Source organism: Dreissena polymorpha, chromosome 16 (assembly GCF_020536995.1).
Source record: "Dreissena polymorpha isolate Duluth1 chromosome 16, UMN_Dpol_1.0, whole genome shotgun sequence".
Taxonomy (NCBI): Eukaryota; Metazoa; Mollusca; class Bivalvia; order Myida; family Dreissenidae; genus Dreissena; species Dreissena polymorpha.
In genome coordinates, this window is record NC_068370.1 from 3,532,692 (window position 1) to 3,545,592 (window position 12,901).

General features: G+C 35.4%; 2 protein-coding genes across 6 annotated transcripts in view; one reads left to right on the forward strand and one right to left on the reverse strand.

Moving 5' to 3' along the window:
• LOC127861995 (small glutamine-rich tetratricopeptide repeat-containing protein beta-like) overlaps positions 1 to 7,183 on the reverse strand; it is a 24,367-nt gene extending 17,184 nt beyond the window's left edge. For 3 of the 4 annotated variants that reach the window (XM_052400836.1, XM_052400833.1, XM_052400835.1), the window contains exons 1-3: positions 6,478 to 6,638; positions 4,471 to 4,582; positions 2,392 to 2,510 (exon numbers count right to left, since the gene is read on the reverse strand). In XM_052400836.1, the coding sequence (XP_052256796.1) occupies positions 2,392 to 2,510; positions 4,471 to 4,570 (219 nt within the window). In that variant the 5' untranslated portion in view covers positions 4,571 to 4,582; positions 6,478 to 6,638. Of the gene's footprint in view, positions 1 to 2,391; positions 2,511 to 4,470; positions 4,583 to 6,477; positions 6,639 to 7,053 lie in introns of those variants that run through there. The other variant, XM_052400834.1, reaches the window with a different exon arrangement.
• LOC127861993 (peroxisomal biogenesis factor 3-like) overlaps positions 6,750 to 12,901 on the forward strand; it is a 22,521-nt gene continuing 16,369 nt past the window's right edge. For both annotated transcript variants that reach the window (XM_052400831.1, XM_052400832.1), the window contains exons 1-4: positions 6,750 to 6,917; positions 9,544 to 9,628; positions 10,947 to 10,993; positions 11,697 to 11,778. In XM_052400831.1, the coding sequence (XP_052256791.1) occupies positions 6,845 to 6,917; positions 9,544 to 9,628; positions 10,947 to 10,993; positions 11,697 to 11,778 (287 nt within the window). In that variant the 5' untranslated portion in view covers positions 6,750 to 6,844. The remainder of the gene's footprint in view (positions 6,918 to 9,543; positions 9,629 to 10,946; positions 10,994 to 11,696; positions 11,779 to 12,901) is intronic.

Sequence of the window (12,901 nt, forward strand, 5' to 3'; positions counted from 1 at the left end):
ATTGTCACAAAACCAGGTTTTCATTGTGAAAAAAAATCTGATAAAGGGAGACAACTCAAACTGAACTTTTGAAATGAACAAACAAAATTAACCCCCTTTGTAAGTTTGTTTGAAAATTAATATATTTTTAGTCGTGGCAACCTTGACATTGGAGATATCGACGTGATTCTTTCATGCGACGCACCGTCCCATGATGGTGAACAAATGTGCCAAATGATTTTAAAATCTCACAATAAATGACATAGTTATGGCCCAGACAAGCTCATTTATGGCCATTTTTTACCTTTGAACTCAAAGTGTGACCTTGACCTTTGAGATATCGACGTTATTCTTTCGCGCGACACACCGTCTAATGATGGTTAACAAATGTGCCAAATGATTTTAAAATCTCACAATGAACGACAAAAGTATGGCCCGGACAAGCTTGTTCCGCCCGCCCGCCAGCCCGCCCGCATTCGCCAATCTAATAACCAGTTTTTTCCTTCGGAAAACATGGTTAATAATATTACATGTATGTTGCAATATGACAATTAGTATAAATAATCCAATAAAACACTGCCATTATTTATGATATATGTGTTGAGGAATTTTGCAAACACGGGCGTACGCCATAGGCATAGTTAGGAACTGTACAGAAAGTTTGAAAATCGGAACTAATCAGTATATCTCGGAAAATCATTGATGAATGTATTTGTAGTTTTAATACTTAGGGCTGAGTAATTTCTACAAATTGGAACTCAACTTGTGTAAAACACTTGCTCAATTATCTGTTAATATCCACTTCCGTTCTCTGCAAAAGATTCGAAGGCAGAGCTATGCACGTGCTATTATTAAATTGGACAATTGTCATTGAGGAACAAACACACAATTGGTTCCGCATGTTGATTGCTAGACAAAGGAAGCCAATTTTTTTGGCTATAAATTTGTCACTCTATTGCTTCACACCGGAAGCAGCTTTCTTTTGAATACGTCAAACTGCCAATTCACAGAGTGCAAATTTTTGAAAGACTTTAATTGACTCTATGTTTACAATTCCATTAAAAAAAACGCTTGCTAACATTAAACTTTGGATTAAATGATCAAAATAAAGCTAAAGCGAAGTTGAAAAATATTATTTAATTAATTTGCGTCGGTTCAAATAAGATGTTTTGCATTGTACATCAAAGAGTTTTCATGACAACAACAATTTTAGCAAACATTACCGTGACAACGCCCTGGATTGTTTTTCATGAACGATCATGAAGTCGAGTAAGCAAACAAATAATTTGTGTAAGAGTAATTTTTTTTATAAATGGATAAGATTTATGCAACGGGCATAGCATTGCGTAATGGTGCGCATTGAATTACGGAAATGATGCGCAGTTTTTCGTTTTAATGGGAAAAAACGCACTGCGCATCTTTATCCCGATCTCTGCATTTGTAGAACAATTGATAAACATGGTTGTTCAAGCCATCTGTAGAACAATTGATAACATGGTTGTTCAAGCCATCTGCAGAACAATTGATAAACATGGTTGTTCAAGCCATTTTTAGAACAATTGATAACATGGTTGTTCAAGCCATCTGCAGAACAATTGATTAACATGGTTGTTCAAGCCATCTGTAGAACAACTGATAAACATGGCTGTTCAAGCTATCTGCAGAACAATTGATAACATGGTTGTTCAAGCCATCTGCAGATCAATTGATAAACATGGTTGTTCAAACCATCTGTAGAACAATTGATAAACATGGTTGTTCAAACCATCTGTAGAACAATTGATAAACATGGCTGTTCAAACCAATGTAGAACAATTGATAAACATGGTTGTTCAAGTCATCAGCAGAACAATTGATAAACATGGTTGTTCAAGCCATCTGTAGAACAATTGATAACCATGGTTGTTCAAGCCATCTGCAGAACAATTGATAAACATGGTTGTTCAAGCCATCTGTAGAACAATTGATAAACATGGTTGTTCAAACCATCTGTAGAACAATTGATAAACATGGTTGTTCAAACCAATGTAGAACAATTGATAAACATGGCTGTTCAAACCATCTGTAGAACAATTGATAAACATGGCTGTTCAAACCAATGTAGAACAATTGATAAACATGGTTGTTCAAGTCATCAGTAGAACAATTGATAAACATGGTTGTTCAAGTCATCAGTAGAACAATTGATAAACATGGTTGTTCAAGCCATCTGTAGAACAATTGATAAACATGGTTGTTCAAGCCATCTGTAGAGCAATTGATAAACATGGTTGTTCAAGCCATCTGTAGAAAAATTACTAAACATGGCTGTTAAGGCCCTCTGTTACGTGTAGAACAATTACAACCATCGCTATTCAAGCCAGCTGCTGAACTATTGATTTACATCCATTATGGCTGATATAGCTATATTACCTCCAAACTCATTTGTGCGTTAAATATATCTAGGAGGTTCCTCTGTACATGGTACTTGGCGACAGTCTGCTCATCTGAGGAGTCTATGCTGTAAGACGATTCTAAACACTGGATGGCCACTGATGATAAAAATAATGGAAATTCATTTAATGATCATATCATACAACTATTCTGTCTTATGACAGTGTAATAGAACTAGACAGATAATTTTAACATGATTTTAGTGTTTTTTACAAATAACAAAATTTGATGTACAGACCAGACTTAATCTAAAAGGTCTTTTAACACAGAAACAGACATTCACTGTTCATGTTAAGTCAACATTGAACAATACAAATATAAATACACTAACAAGCCTTAATGCAGGTATTTTCTACCCCTTAGCCAGTGTCTTGGATAGTCTCCTTTACCAGAGATTTCTTCAACATGATGATATTGTCATTGAAATTAAAGTTAAACTTGGAAAAATAATCCACAGAATAATGCAATGATAGTAAACAAGCTGTATTAAAAAAAGAAACTTCTTTTTTATATTTCCAGACTCCTTAAACTATCAGAAATGTTGTCAGATAAGACTAGTATAACTAAAAGATGTTTAAACAAGCTAAGGGTGAAAAATACAACTGGACCTCTCAAATTTCCAATATTTTCTGACAGTATATGTCTGAAATGTTATCCTTTTCTGGTGAACACATTTCACGCAGAGTTATTGCCTCTTTATTAAAAGGCTGAAAATGCTTGATACAGCAAAATAGCTTAATCATACTGTAGGTATTCAACCAATTTGTTTGCACCTGGCAGTAATCTATACACTAAAGTATTTATTTTCCCACAATATTAGAAACAAGAGATGTGTTCGTCAGAAACACAATGCCCCCTATTGCGCCGCTTTGAAATATTTATTTTTTTAAACCTTTGACCTTGAAGGATTACCTTGACCTTGAAATTCCACCACGCAAAATGTGCAGCTTCATGACAACGCCGCTTTAATTTATTTTTTTTGACCTTTGACCTTGAAAAATATCCTTGACCTTGAACTTCCACCACTCAAAATGTGCATCTTCATGAGATTCACATGCATGCCAAATATCAAGTTGCTATCTTCAATATTGCAAAAGTTATGGCCAATGTTAAATTATTTTTTTTTCGGACAGACTGACATACTGACTGACATACTGACGGACAGTTCAACTGCTATATGCCACCCTACCGCGGGCATAAAAATAATGGATAATCACACTTGATGGCCTTGGCACAGCGACTGTAGCAAACGTAAAACTTAAGTGCGACTAAGAATTACATAATCCCAGCCTTATTTCGTCAACTGTCTGGTAGCCACTAGGCTTTTAACAGATCTAACAAGACTATTGCCAAGCAATATATGTCCCCTACCGGCTCAACCATTGTCAGATTTTTTGTTATTTGTTGCCATAGCAACCAGAATTTTTGACGTAGGAACAAAATGAAATGATGTGCATAATGTGCATATTGCCATCTATCCATGTTTCAAGTTTCATGAAAAAATATTAAGAACTTTTAAAGTTATCACAGGATCCATAAAAGTGTGACAAACTCACAGACAGACACACAGAGCGAAAACCATAAGTCCCCTCCGGTGAAACTGGTAGGGGACAATCAACAGCTGTATGTGAAGAAGACCTAACAGTGCTTGCAACTTCCAAAGAAGACCAACAAGTTTAGTAGCAGAATTTCCCACTAAATATGTATACAGTCAGTATTATTTAAAGTAAGCTGCTGATTTGTAAATATACAAAAATTTTACTGGAAATTTCTTATTATTTCTCCTGCTTCAAAAAGTAGTTGACTGTTGGTTGAGATTAAATAAACATATTTTTGTAATTTTTGAGGAGTGATTTACTGCCCTCCCATGTCTTAATGAAAAGGTATTACAGTTGATTCATTTAATTTCGTTGATATGAAAGTTTGTGGATTTGTAAAATCAGACATATTCGTTGGACCTTAAATTTGTGGAATTTTTATATCGTATAATACAAAACTTTGGATATTAACATTTATTGATCATTTGATTTCACATAAATCATATTGGTTTCATATTACCTTCTAAACTCTCAGCTTGTTCTTCCTCTAGTGTGTTGCTAGTCCTCTGGTCTTGCAGGAATCTTATTATGGAGAACACTAGTTTCTTCACGTCAGCCATGGTGTTGCGTATCTTAAACACAGTTATGCCAACAAATTCAGTACAATTTTAACAATGCAGTTGTTTCATGGAAGCAAAATAACAATCAATCTAATAATGAATTTTATGTAACAAGCCCCAAAGACCTTAACCTTTTATCTGTTGATCTCAAGTTTGATACACGTCTTCCTTCAATGTGACCAGCATGCCAAAATGCATGCTGGGGTTTTCCTGCTATTTAGAAAAAAGCAGTTTAATGGACCCAATCCCAAAGAAAACAGACCAGATCCCAACTAAAATTGTGGGAAAAAAATCCCAATACCCCCCCTTTAAAAAAATATATATATTAGTTTCCTTTTTTTCTTTTCTTTTTTTTTTAAACCTTTTTATTTAAGCTCGATTGCATAACAAGCCTAAGCTTATATGAAACGCTCTCGAGTCCATTTTCCTTGGTGTCTATGGGGGAGATCTAAAGAACGCTCCCACAGTGGGGATTGAACATGTGACCTCCCGATCGCTAGGCGGACACCATATCCACTACACCACGGCGATCTTTGTTTCTATTAGTTTCTTTGAAAGTGTCATATTAGAGCTTATGCTTCCTTTCATGTACAAGCAATTTCAATTATGTTCAGAAAAAATAAAATCAACAGCCAATACAAAATAGTTGATCCATAGTTAGAGTACTGCTCACTTAATATCAGGGTAGCTTATCTTAGTATCCTACTCATCAGACTCACAACTCTAATGAGCACTTCAGACATCAGTGATTTTTTTCACCCATTTGGGAACGGGTCTGGTACCCATGCTTTTAGGATTTTTTTGTGTCGTGAAACCACCAATTTTGAAGAAAAAAAAACGAGTCACAAAATCTTCCAATTGGGAAATATCAAGTTGTGAATTGTACAAATTGAAGAATGGTATTTTAATGACTTTGTTTAACTTTTGTCAGCTTTATATGACACAGGAACGCAACATAAACATTTGTTCACAGCCTTGCACAAACAACAACATGCTATCAGAACACAGATTGTTACAGACAGCGTTCTCTGTTTTTTTCTGCTTTAAAAATATCAAAAATGAGCATGGCGCCTTTCTGTGCTGATGAGAGTCCAGACACCCCAGGCTGCATAGCCTTATCAGAGCAGTAAGTGTGTCAAGAGTTTTTGTTGCAGTGTACTGAGGGGAATGGGTGGATGAAACAAAATCGGAACTTTTTACGGAGCCAAAATCGCTTAAGGATTTGTTTTTTACTTCACTAGGCTTTAATTTTTTTCTGTAATACTTACTTTTGTGACTTATGGCGAATATTGCCAGAAGCGTAAGAAAATTCAGACTTGTTTATATTTCGCAATAACATACATGTATTTAATGTTCGAATGTAACGTTTAATGTTTAAACCAGTTAAAGATTGAGAGGTCAAATGGGCCGCAAGTTGAAATGGTCTTGACATACGTAAAGTTGGTTTTTTGGGGGATTGTTTACTTGATTTTGATTGGGATTTTTGGTATTTTTTTCGGAAAATGGGACGGATCTGTTTCATTTTGTGAACGGATCCAAAGGTTATTGGGAAGGGTCCGTTTACCCAACCTGTCCAAAGAAGGAAAAACATCATTGGACATACAATCTTAAAAGATTAAACTGTATAAAATAACTTATAATAATGGTATTATTTGAATTATTGTAGCATTTATATATGAGCTGAAATAGAAATCAATCTAATGCATGATTGGAGTCTGGAAATTAAAATGGTCGCAATGTTACTAAAACCCCTGGGGCGAACTTTCTTGAGTACGTTTCACTTAAACGCAGCAAATGTAGAACTAAATCTTTCAAAACATATATTATTGAACAATACGGTTCAGTTTGAAACACCATAAAATCACGCGTCATTACAATTTCATATATCTAATGCCAAAAAAGACTACCTAAATTAACTTGTCACTTGTCAACTTCACTTTTCTGTCATGTGTACGAAAACGGGCACCGGAAACCCACGTCCGATAATACGAAGATAATTTCGTCGTTGTCGACGCCTTATTAAACGTGTCATTGTAATACAATTTGAAGCGATCGTTTGTGTGTTTGATATTAGCAATGAAATAAGTCTGAACACATTGCAGGAATGTAACCACAACACGAATAATATATTAAAGATGTGCGAGAAATTATAGTGACTTATATTCAACTGATTTATACTGTACCCATCCTTATCATTTCTGTTACCTCCCTTGTTTCACGAACACCCACATTACATTTATTAACAGTACTTCTATAGCTAATATTTAAGCTGTCATGTTTCGGAAAATATGGAATTTCATCAAAAGACACAAAAAGAAATTAATTGTGACAGCTGTTCTGTTATATGGTTCGTAAACCTAACTGTGTTATAGTAAAAAACTTCATCAAGCGTATTATCAAAATAGGCTACTCAGCACTAATATCCGTCTAGATAGTTTTTTGTGTAGTCATTTGTTTACATAATTTAAAGAATTGCCACTTACTCGAGTTTGTTAAAGAAGTAGTATTAATTGTTGGTGTCCCCGTCAGTTGCTTGAAGGGTCAATGGAATTGCCTTATTCATGTCACTAATTTGAAAAATCCTGAGCTTCAACATGGGATTGAATCTGGGTCTCCAGAGTGGTACTGGTAGTCAGACACTTAGTTGCAATCCTCCAGATAACTGGGAGTTGCAACTGATTACACGTTTATTCATGTAAAGATGCCACCCGCACTCAGGGCGGCACTTTAATTGGTAATATATTCCACATAATGAGCAAATTAAAACAACTTACATGATATGGTATGCTCACATAACATTGATATTAATCCAAAGTTTCAAACATGTCAACAGTTCATTTAAATGTGTATGCTTTTGCAATAAACAAAGCCAAGTATTGCGAATTCAAAAATCCTTGGCGAGACAGATCTCGTCAGACTCGTGTCTAATCAACAAATTGTAATATAAAGACTTTCCCCGCAACATCCGTAAGATAGATTGAATCGTCAATTCAAAAAAAGTTTTTGCATAAAGTTTTTGTTTTGAGTATTTCTCCACAAATTCCCAAATCTCTGCAGGTGATAACTGGTATTGTGTTTGTAGCGATGTATTTGGTTGATTGAACTCGATTTTATAGACATAAGTGAGACTTAATTTTTTTACATTAAAATTTGGTTAACAAGAAAAACTCTGAGCTGTACTTATCAGTTATGTTCTTATAAAAGCTCAGAGCATTCAAGAAGAACTAGTCAGACCAGGGGTTATTATCTGATTTTGGGGAAAGGGCCTGGCCTTTTTTGAGGGGAAAAAAATTGCGCAAAATGCCAGATTTTGTGGAAAATAAGGAAAGTCTTAAATAATCAATTTAACATATTTTACTGTTTTTAAAACAAATTCAAGGCAACATGTAATTTAATTATGCAATATTTTATATATTTTCTACACTGAATCAGGTAAACTTATTTTTTGGGGGGGGGAATAAAATCTAGGGGAAAATGCACCTGCTGATGGGAAAAAAATTCAAGGGGAAAGGGCCGTTTTTTGGTAGGTCACTGCAGACACTTTAACCACATCCCTAAAGAGCTAGCGCAAAAGTAAGGCTGTTTGAGGTGACCTTGTTTCTTTACACTTTTCAATACTTAAAATCAGTATTTTTTTTATCAAAGTATACCCAAACCCAGGGTCAGCTATTCTGGTGGTATTGTGTTTATGCCCGATGGCTTTTGTTTACAAACATTTGTGAACTACTTGTTAAAACTGTAAGAATACATCACTCGCTTCCAGTCTCAATCACTTCTTGTTATCCAAAAATGATGGCGAACATAATTTGAAACAGAAAGCTACTAAAAAAAATAATTTCTTTTGTGACTACTCTTTGAACAAAAATTGTACAAGGCCTTATTTAACATGAATGGCTTTCATTCACACAAACAAAAATGATAAGGTATTTAATAAAACTCTAATTTTTAGCTCCGCTGTTTTTGGAGAAAACTCGAGGTATTGTCATAGCCAGCTCGTTGTCCGCTGGCATCTGCCGTCCGCGTCATGCTTAAACCTTAACATTGGCTCTTAATTCAAAGTGCTTCCACCTACAACTTTGAAACTTCATATATAGCTGCACCTTAATGAGTTCTACACATCACACCCTTTTTTGGGTTACTAGGTCAAAGGTCAAGGTCACTGTGACCTTTAATATAAAACTTTAACATAGGATCTAAAATCAAAGTGCTTCCACCTACAATTTTGAAACTTCCTATGTAGATGCACCTTGATGAGTTCTACACGCCACACCAATTTTTGGGTCACTAGGTCAAAGGTCAAGGTCACTGTGACTTCTAATATTAAACGTAAGCATAGTCTGGATGAGTTCTTCTCACTACTTACCTTTCTTCCTTTTCTTGTGACAAGCATTTATTCATTTATACAAATCTGCACCCACATCCGAGGGTTGGCATCCGCTATGCGGTGCTCTTGTAAGTAAGTTCTTGTACAAACTCTAAAGATTTTTTATTTGAGTATGTTATTCATCAACATTTTATTTGTTTTTAAAAAGAAGTAAGATTGTGCATTAGTACTTTTGGTCAGTATAAGGTTTGAAAAAGATTTTTCCAAAATGCACATAAGTATTTAAACAAAGAAATAACAGTTTTTTTGTGTTAATTATGGTAAGGAAAAGGTCAAACCTCTAACCCATATACTTTTGAGGCTAGAGGAAGAACATGATTATTGAACTTTATCATTTGGCACCAATTGAAATACTTTTCTTAAACATATTTTCATTCCAGACACATTTTATAGTACAAAAGTCGTTTTTTTTCACAATTCATTTGAGTTAATGTCAGATTGCATGGTCAGTTTATTGCCTAGTGTGCATAACTCTGCATTTCTGTATGGCTGGAGTAGGGGTTTGAGTAAGGCTCAGCTCTGCTGGAGTGAAGCAGTAATTTGTATTAGATGTTGGTTAGTGTGATAAGTTTAAATGCTTGTTTTTCAGGGAGCAGGTATGTGTACAGATATATATCTCGGCAACTCAAAGAATTCCAGGATAAAGAAGCTGCAGAGTGTTTAGAGCAGGCCAGGTTAGAAACTTGCTGTACCCTTTGCATGCTGGGAAATTTGTCGTCTGCTAAAATGTTGTCTGCTAAATTTCAAAAATTAGCATTTTCTCCGATTTTTTTCCAAAGAATACTTTCAGAATAGCAAACAGTTTGGATCCTGATGAGACGCCACGTTCTGTGGCGTCTCATCTGGATCCAAACTGTTTGCACAGCCTTCAAAATTCGGTTCCCGCACTGAACGGGTTAACTGGGCTTTCAGTGCCGCATTTAAGAGTTGCACATTTTCATGTAACTTTGCAAAGATATATTCAATATAGCGGATTTTTTGTTTGTTTTAACTAATTTGACAGTACCGGGGTATGTAAGGATAACTTGATTTTGGGCTGACTGGTATTGTCTGATACTTACTTATAAAGTCATAAATGTAGGTTATGGATTGCAATTTACAAGTGATCAGAATCACTCCTAAAAATATTTGTTTTCTGATTCTGTTTTAAAATCAATCATCTACTGAAATGAAGAATGTTTTCTTTACTCTGGTTGAAATAGTGAAATAATTGTTTCAAAGCACTGATATTAACTTATAAACAACAAGAATGTATAAAGTAAATATATTTCATTGATTTATGTGGTTTATTGTAATATATACTTGTTTTATAAGAACAAATTCAAGAGAAGAACATTTAAGCTCACCAGAGCACAACTTGATAATTTGTGTGTGTGTTGTCAACATTTATCTTTAACACTCAAGAGAAATATATTGTCCCATCTTCATGAAACTTTGTCAGAAGATTTGTCCCAATGATATATTTAATGAGTTTGAAAATGGTTCTTGTTGGTTGGAAAAAAATGGCTATCAGGGGGCAGGGCATTTTATGGCTATAGTAAAACCTTGTTAACACTCTAGAAGTCACTTTTATCGTCCCATCTTCATGAAAGTTGGTCAGAACATTTGTAATACAATATATGTAATAATATCTGGGCTGAGTTCGAAAATGGTTCCAGTCCATTGAAAAACATGGCCACCAGGGGGCTGGGCATTCTTCTGTATATGGCTATAGTAAAACCTTGTTATCTCTCTAATTGATTTTTTGGCCAAGTTTAAAAATGGTTTCAGAATCAGCTCAAAAGATGCTGAGATAAGGTCATTTTCTTAAATTCTCAGATGTGCTACTGTGGCCCTCTTGCCCTCTTGTTTCAATTGTTCAACGTCTCAATTTTTGCAGTAGATGTGCACCGAGTAAGGGATACTAAATGTCCAGTTATATGCTGATACTAAAATAACTTGTATTTATTCTTATGTTAATATCAATGCTCAATTTTCTTCAATACATTTCAGACGCCAGCATCATTTTGACAGCAACCAAAGAACATGTAATATGACAGGTAAAGTAAAAGTTATGATGGTGATATAAAGAATACAGCATGCTAGTTTAAGTGTTCATTATAATTAATCTGGAAAACATGCAGAACTGAATACTTGTAGTGTTATTAAGGCTGTCAGTAAGCCCAGTGGTTGGTGTCTGTGCTTCTCATCTGGGCAACTGAGGTTGGATTCCTACATATGGTGCATATGAGTTTAATATGTGGTCACCATACTGGACAGGTGGGACTTCCTTGAGGAACTCTAGCTTCCCCGCACAGAAAATGACCACACCAAAATTGAATATGTTTCAGTAAAAAAAGCAAACACTTGTAGCCGTCAAATGCAATCACTTAAAATTCACCCCTACTATCTTGAGTCTAATATGTTAGTAAAGTAGGAGTGCTGGGACACACTCGGTGTTCTCATATATTTCAGACTCAGACATTGAAGGATCTCATAAACTTCTTCATTCCTATAAATAGATACTCATTTATTAGCTCCGGGTGTTGTTGTTTTTGTCAATTGACCACTGCTATAAAACACCTCTCAGTGCAGATTTTGCTTAAGTTTACATTGAGAAAAGTAGAATTTGTTATATTTTATATTACAAGAATTGCCTTTGTATTTTATTGAATGCCTCAGTTATAAAGTATAATAGAGGAAACTTCAGCAAGTAATTTGGCTGTTATATGTTAAGTGCCTAAGCCTTACTTTGTTTTCCAGTCTTGTCTTTGCTGCCAACACTTAGAGACAAGTTACGGGAATTATTGAACACAGAAAAAATTTCAGATGAGCTTAAATCAAAGTGAGTGACTTGCTGATGTTTGTAACTTTTTTGTTATTTTAAGAATGGCTGAATGAAAATTTTTGATTCACTGCTGATTTGTTGATTTGTATGCCCCCCTTCGAAGAAGAGGGGGTATATTGTTTTGCACATGTCGGTCCATCTGTCCACCAGATGGTTTCCGGATGATAACTCTAGAACGCTTAGGCCTAGGATCATGAAACTTCATAGGTACTGGCAGATGACCCCTATTGATTTTCAGGTCACTAGGTCAAAGGTCAAGGTCACAGTGACTCGAAATAGTAAAATGGTTTCCGGATGATAACTCAAGAATGCTTACGCCTAGGATCATGAAACTTCATAGGTACATTGATCATGACTGGCAAATCATGACCCCTATTGATTTTAAGGTCACTCGGTCAAAGGTCAAGTTTACAGTGACTCAAAACAGTAAAATGGTTTCCGGATGATTACTCAAGAATGCTTATGCCTAAGATCATGAAACTTCATAGGTATATTGATCATGACTGGCTGATGACCCCTGTTGATTTTCAGGTCACTATGTCAAAGGTCACAGTGACTCAAAACAGTAAAATGGTTTCCGGATGATAACTCAAGAATGCTTACACCAAGGATCATGAAACTTCATAGGAACATTGATCATGACTGGCAGATGACCCCAATTGATTGTCAGGTCACTAGGTCAAAGGTCAAGGTCACAGTGACTTGAAACAGTAAAATGGTTTCCGGATGATAACTCAAGAATGCTTACGCTAAGGATCATGAAACTTCATAAGTACATTGATAATGAATGGCAGATGACCCCTATTGATTTTCAGGTCACTAGGTCAAAGGCCATGGTCACAGTGACTTGGAACAGTAAAATGGTTTCCAGATGATAACTCAAGAATGCTTATGGCTAGGATCATGAAACTTCATAAGTTCATTGATCATGACTGGCAGATGACCCCTATTGATTTTCAGGTCACTAGGTCAAAGGTCAAGTCACAGTGACACAAAACGTATTCACACAATGGCTGCCACTACAACTGACAGCCCATATGGGGTTTTACAAACATCCCTTGTTTTTTTAGTATTTATGTTTATAGAGGGCATAAAAGTTAGTTTTTGCACTTTATAAAAA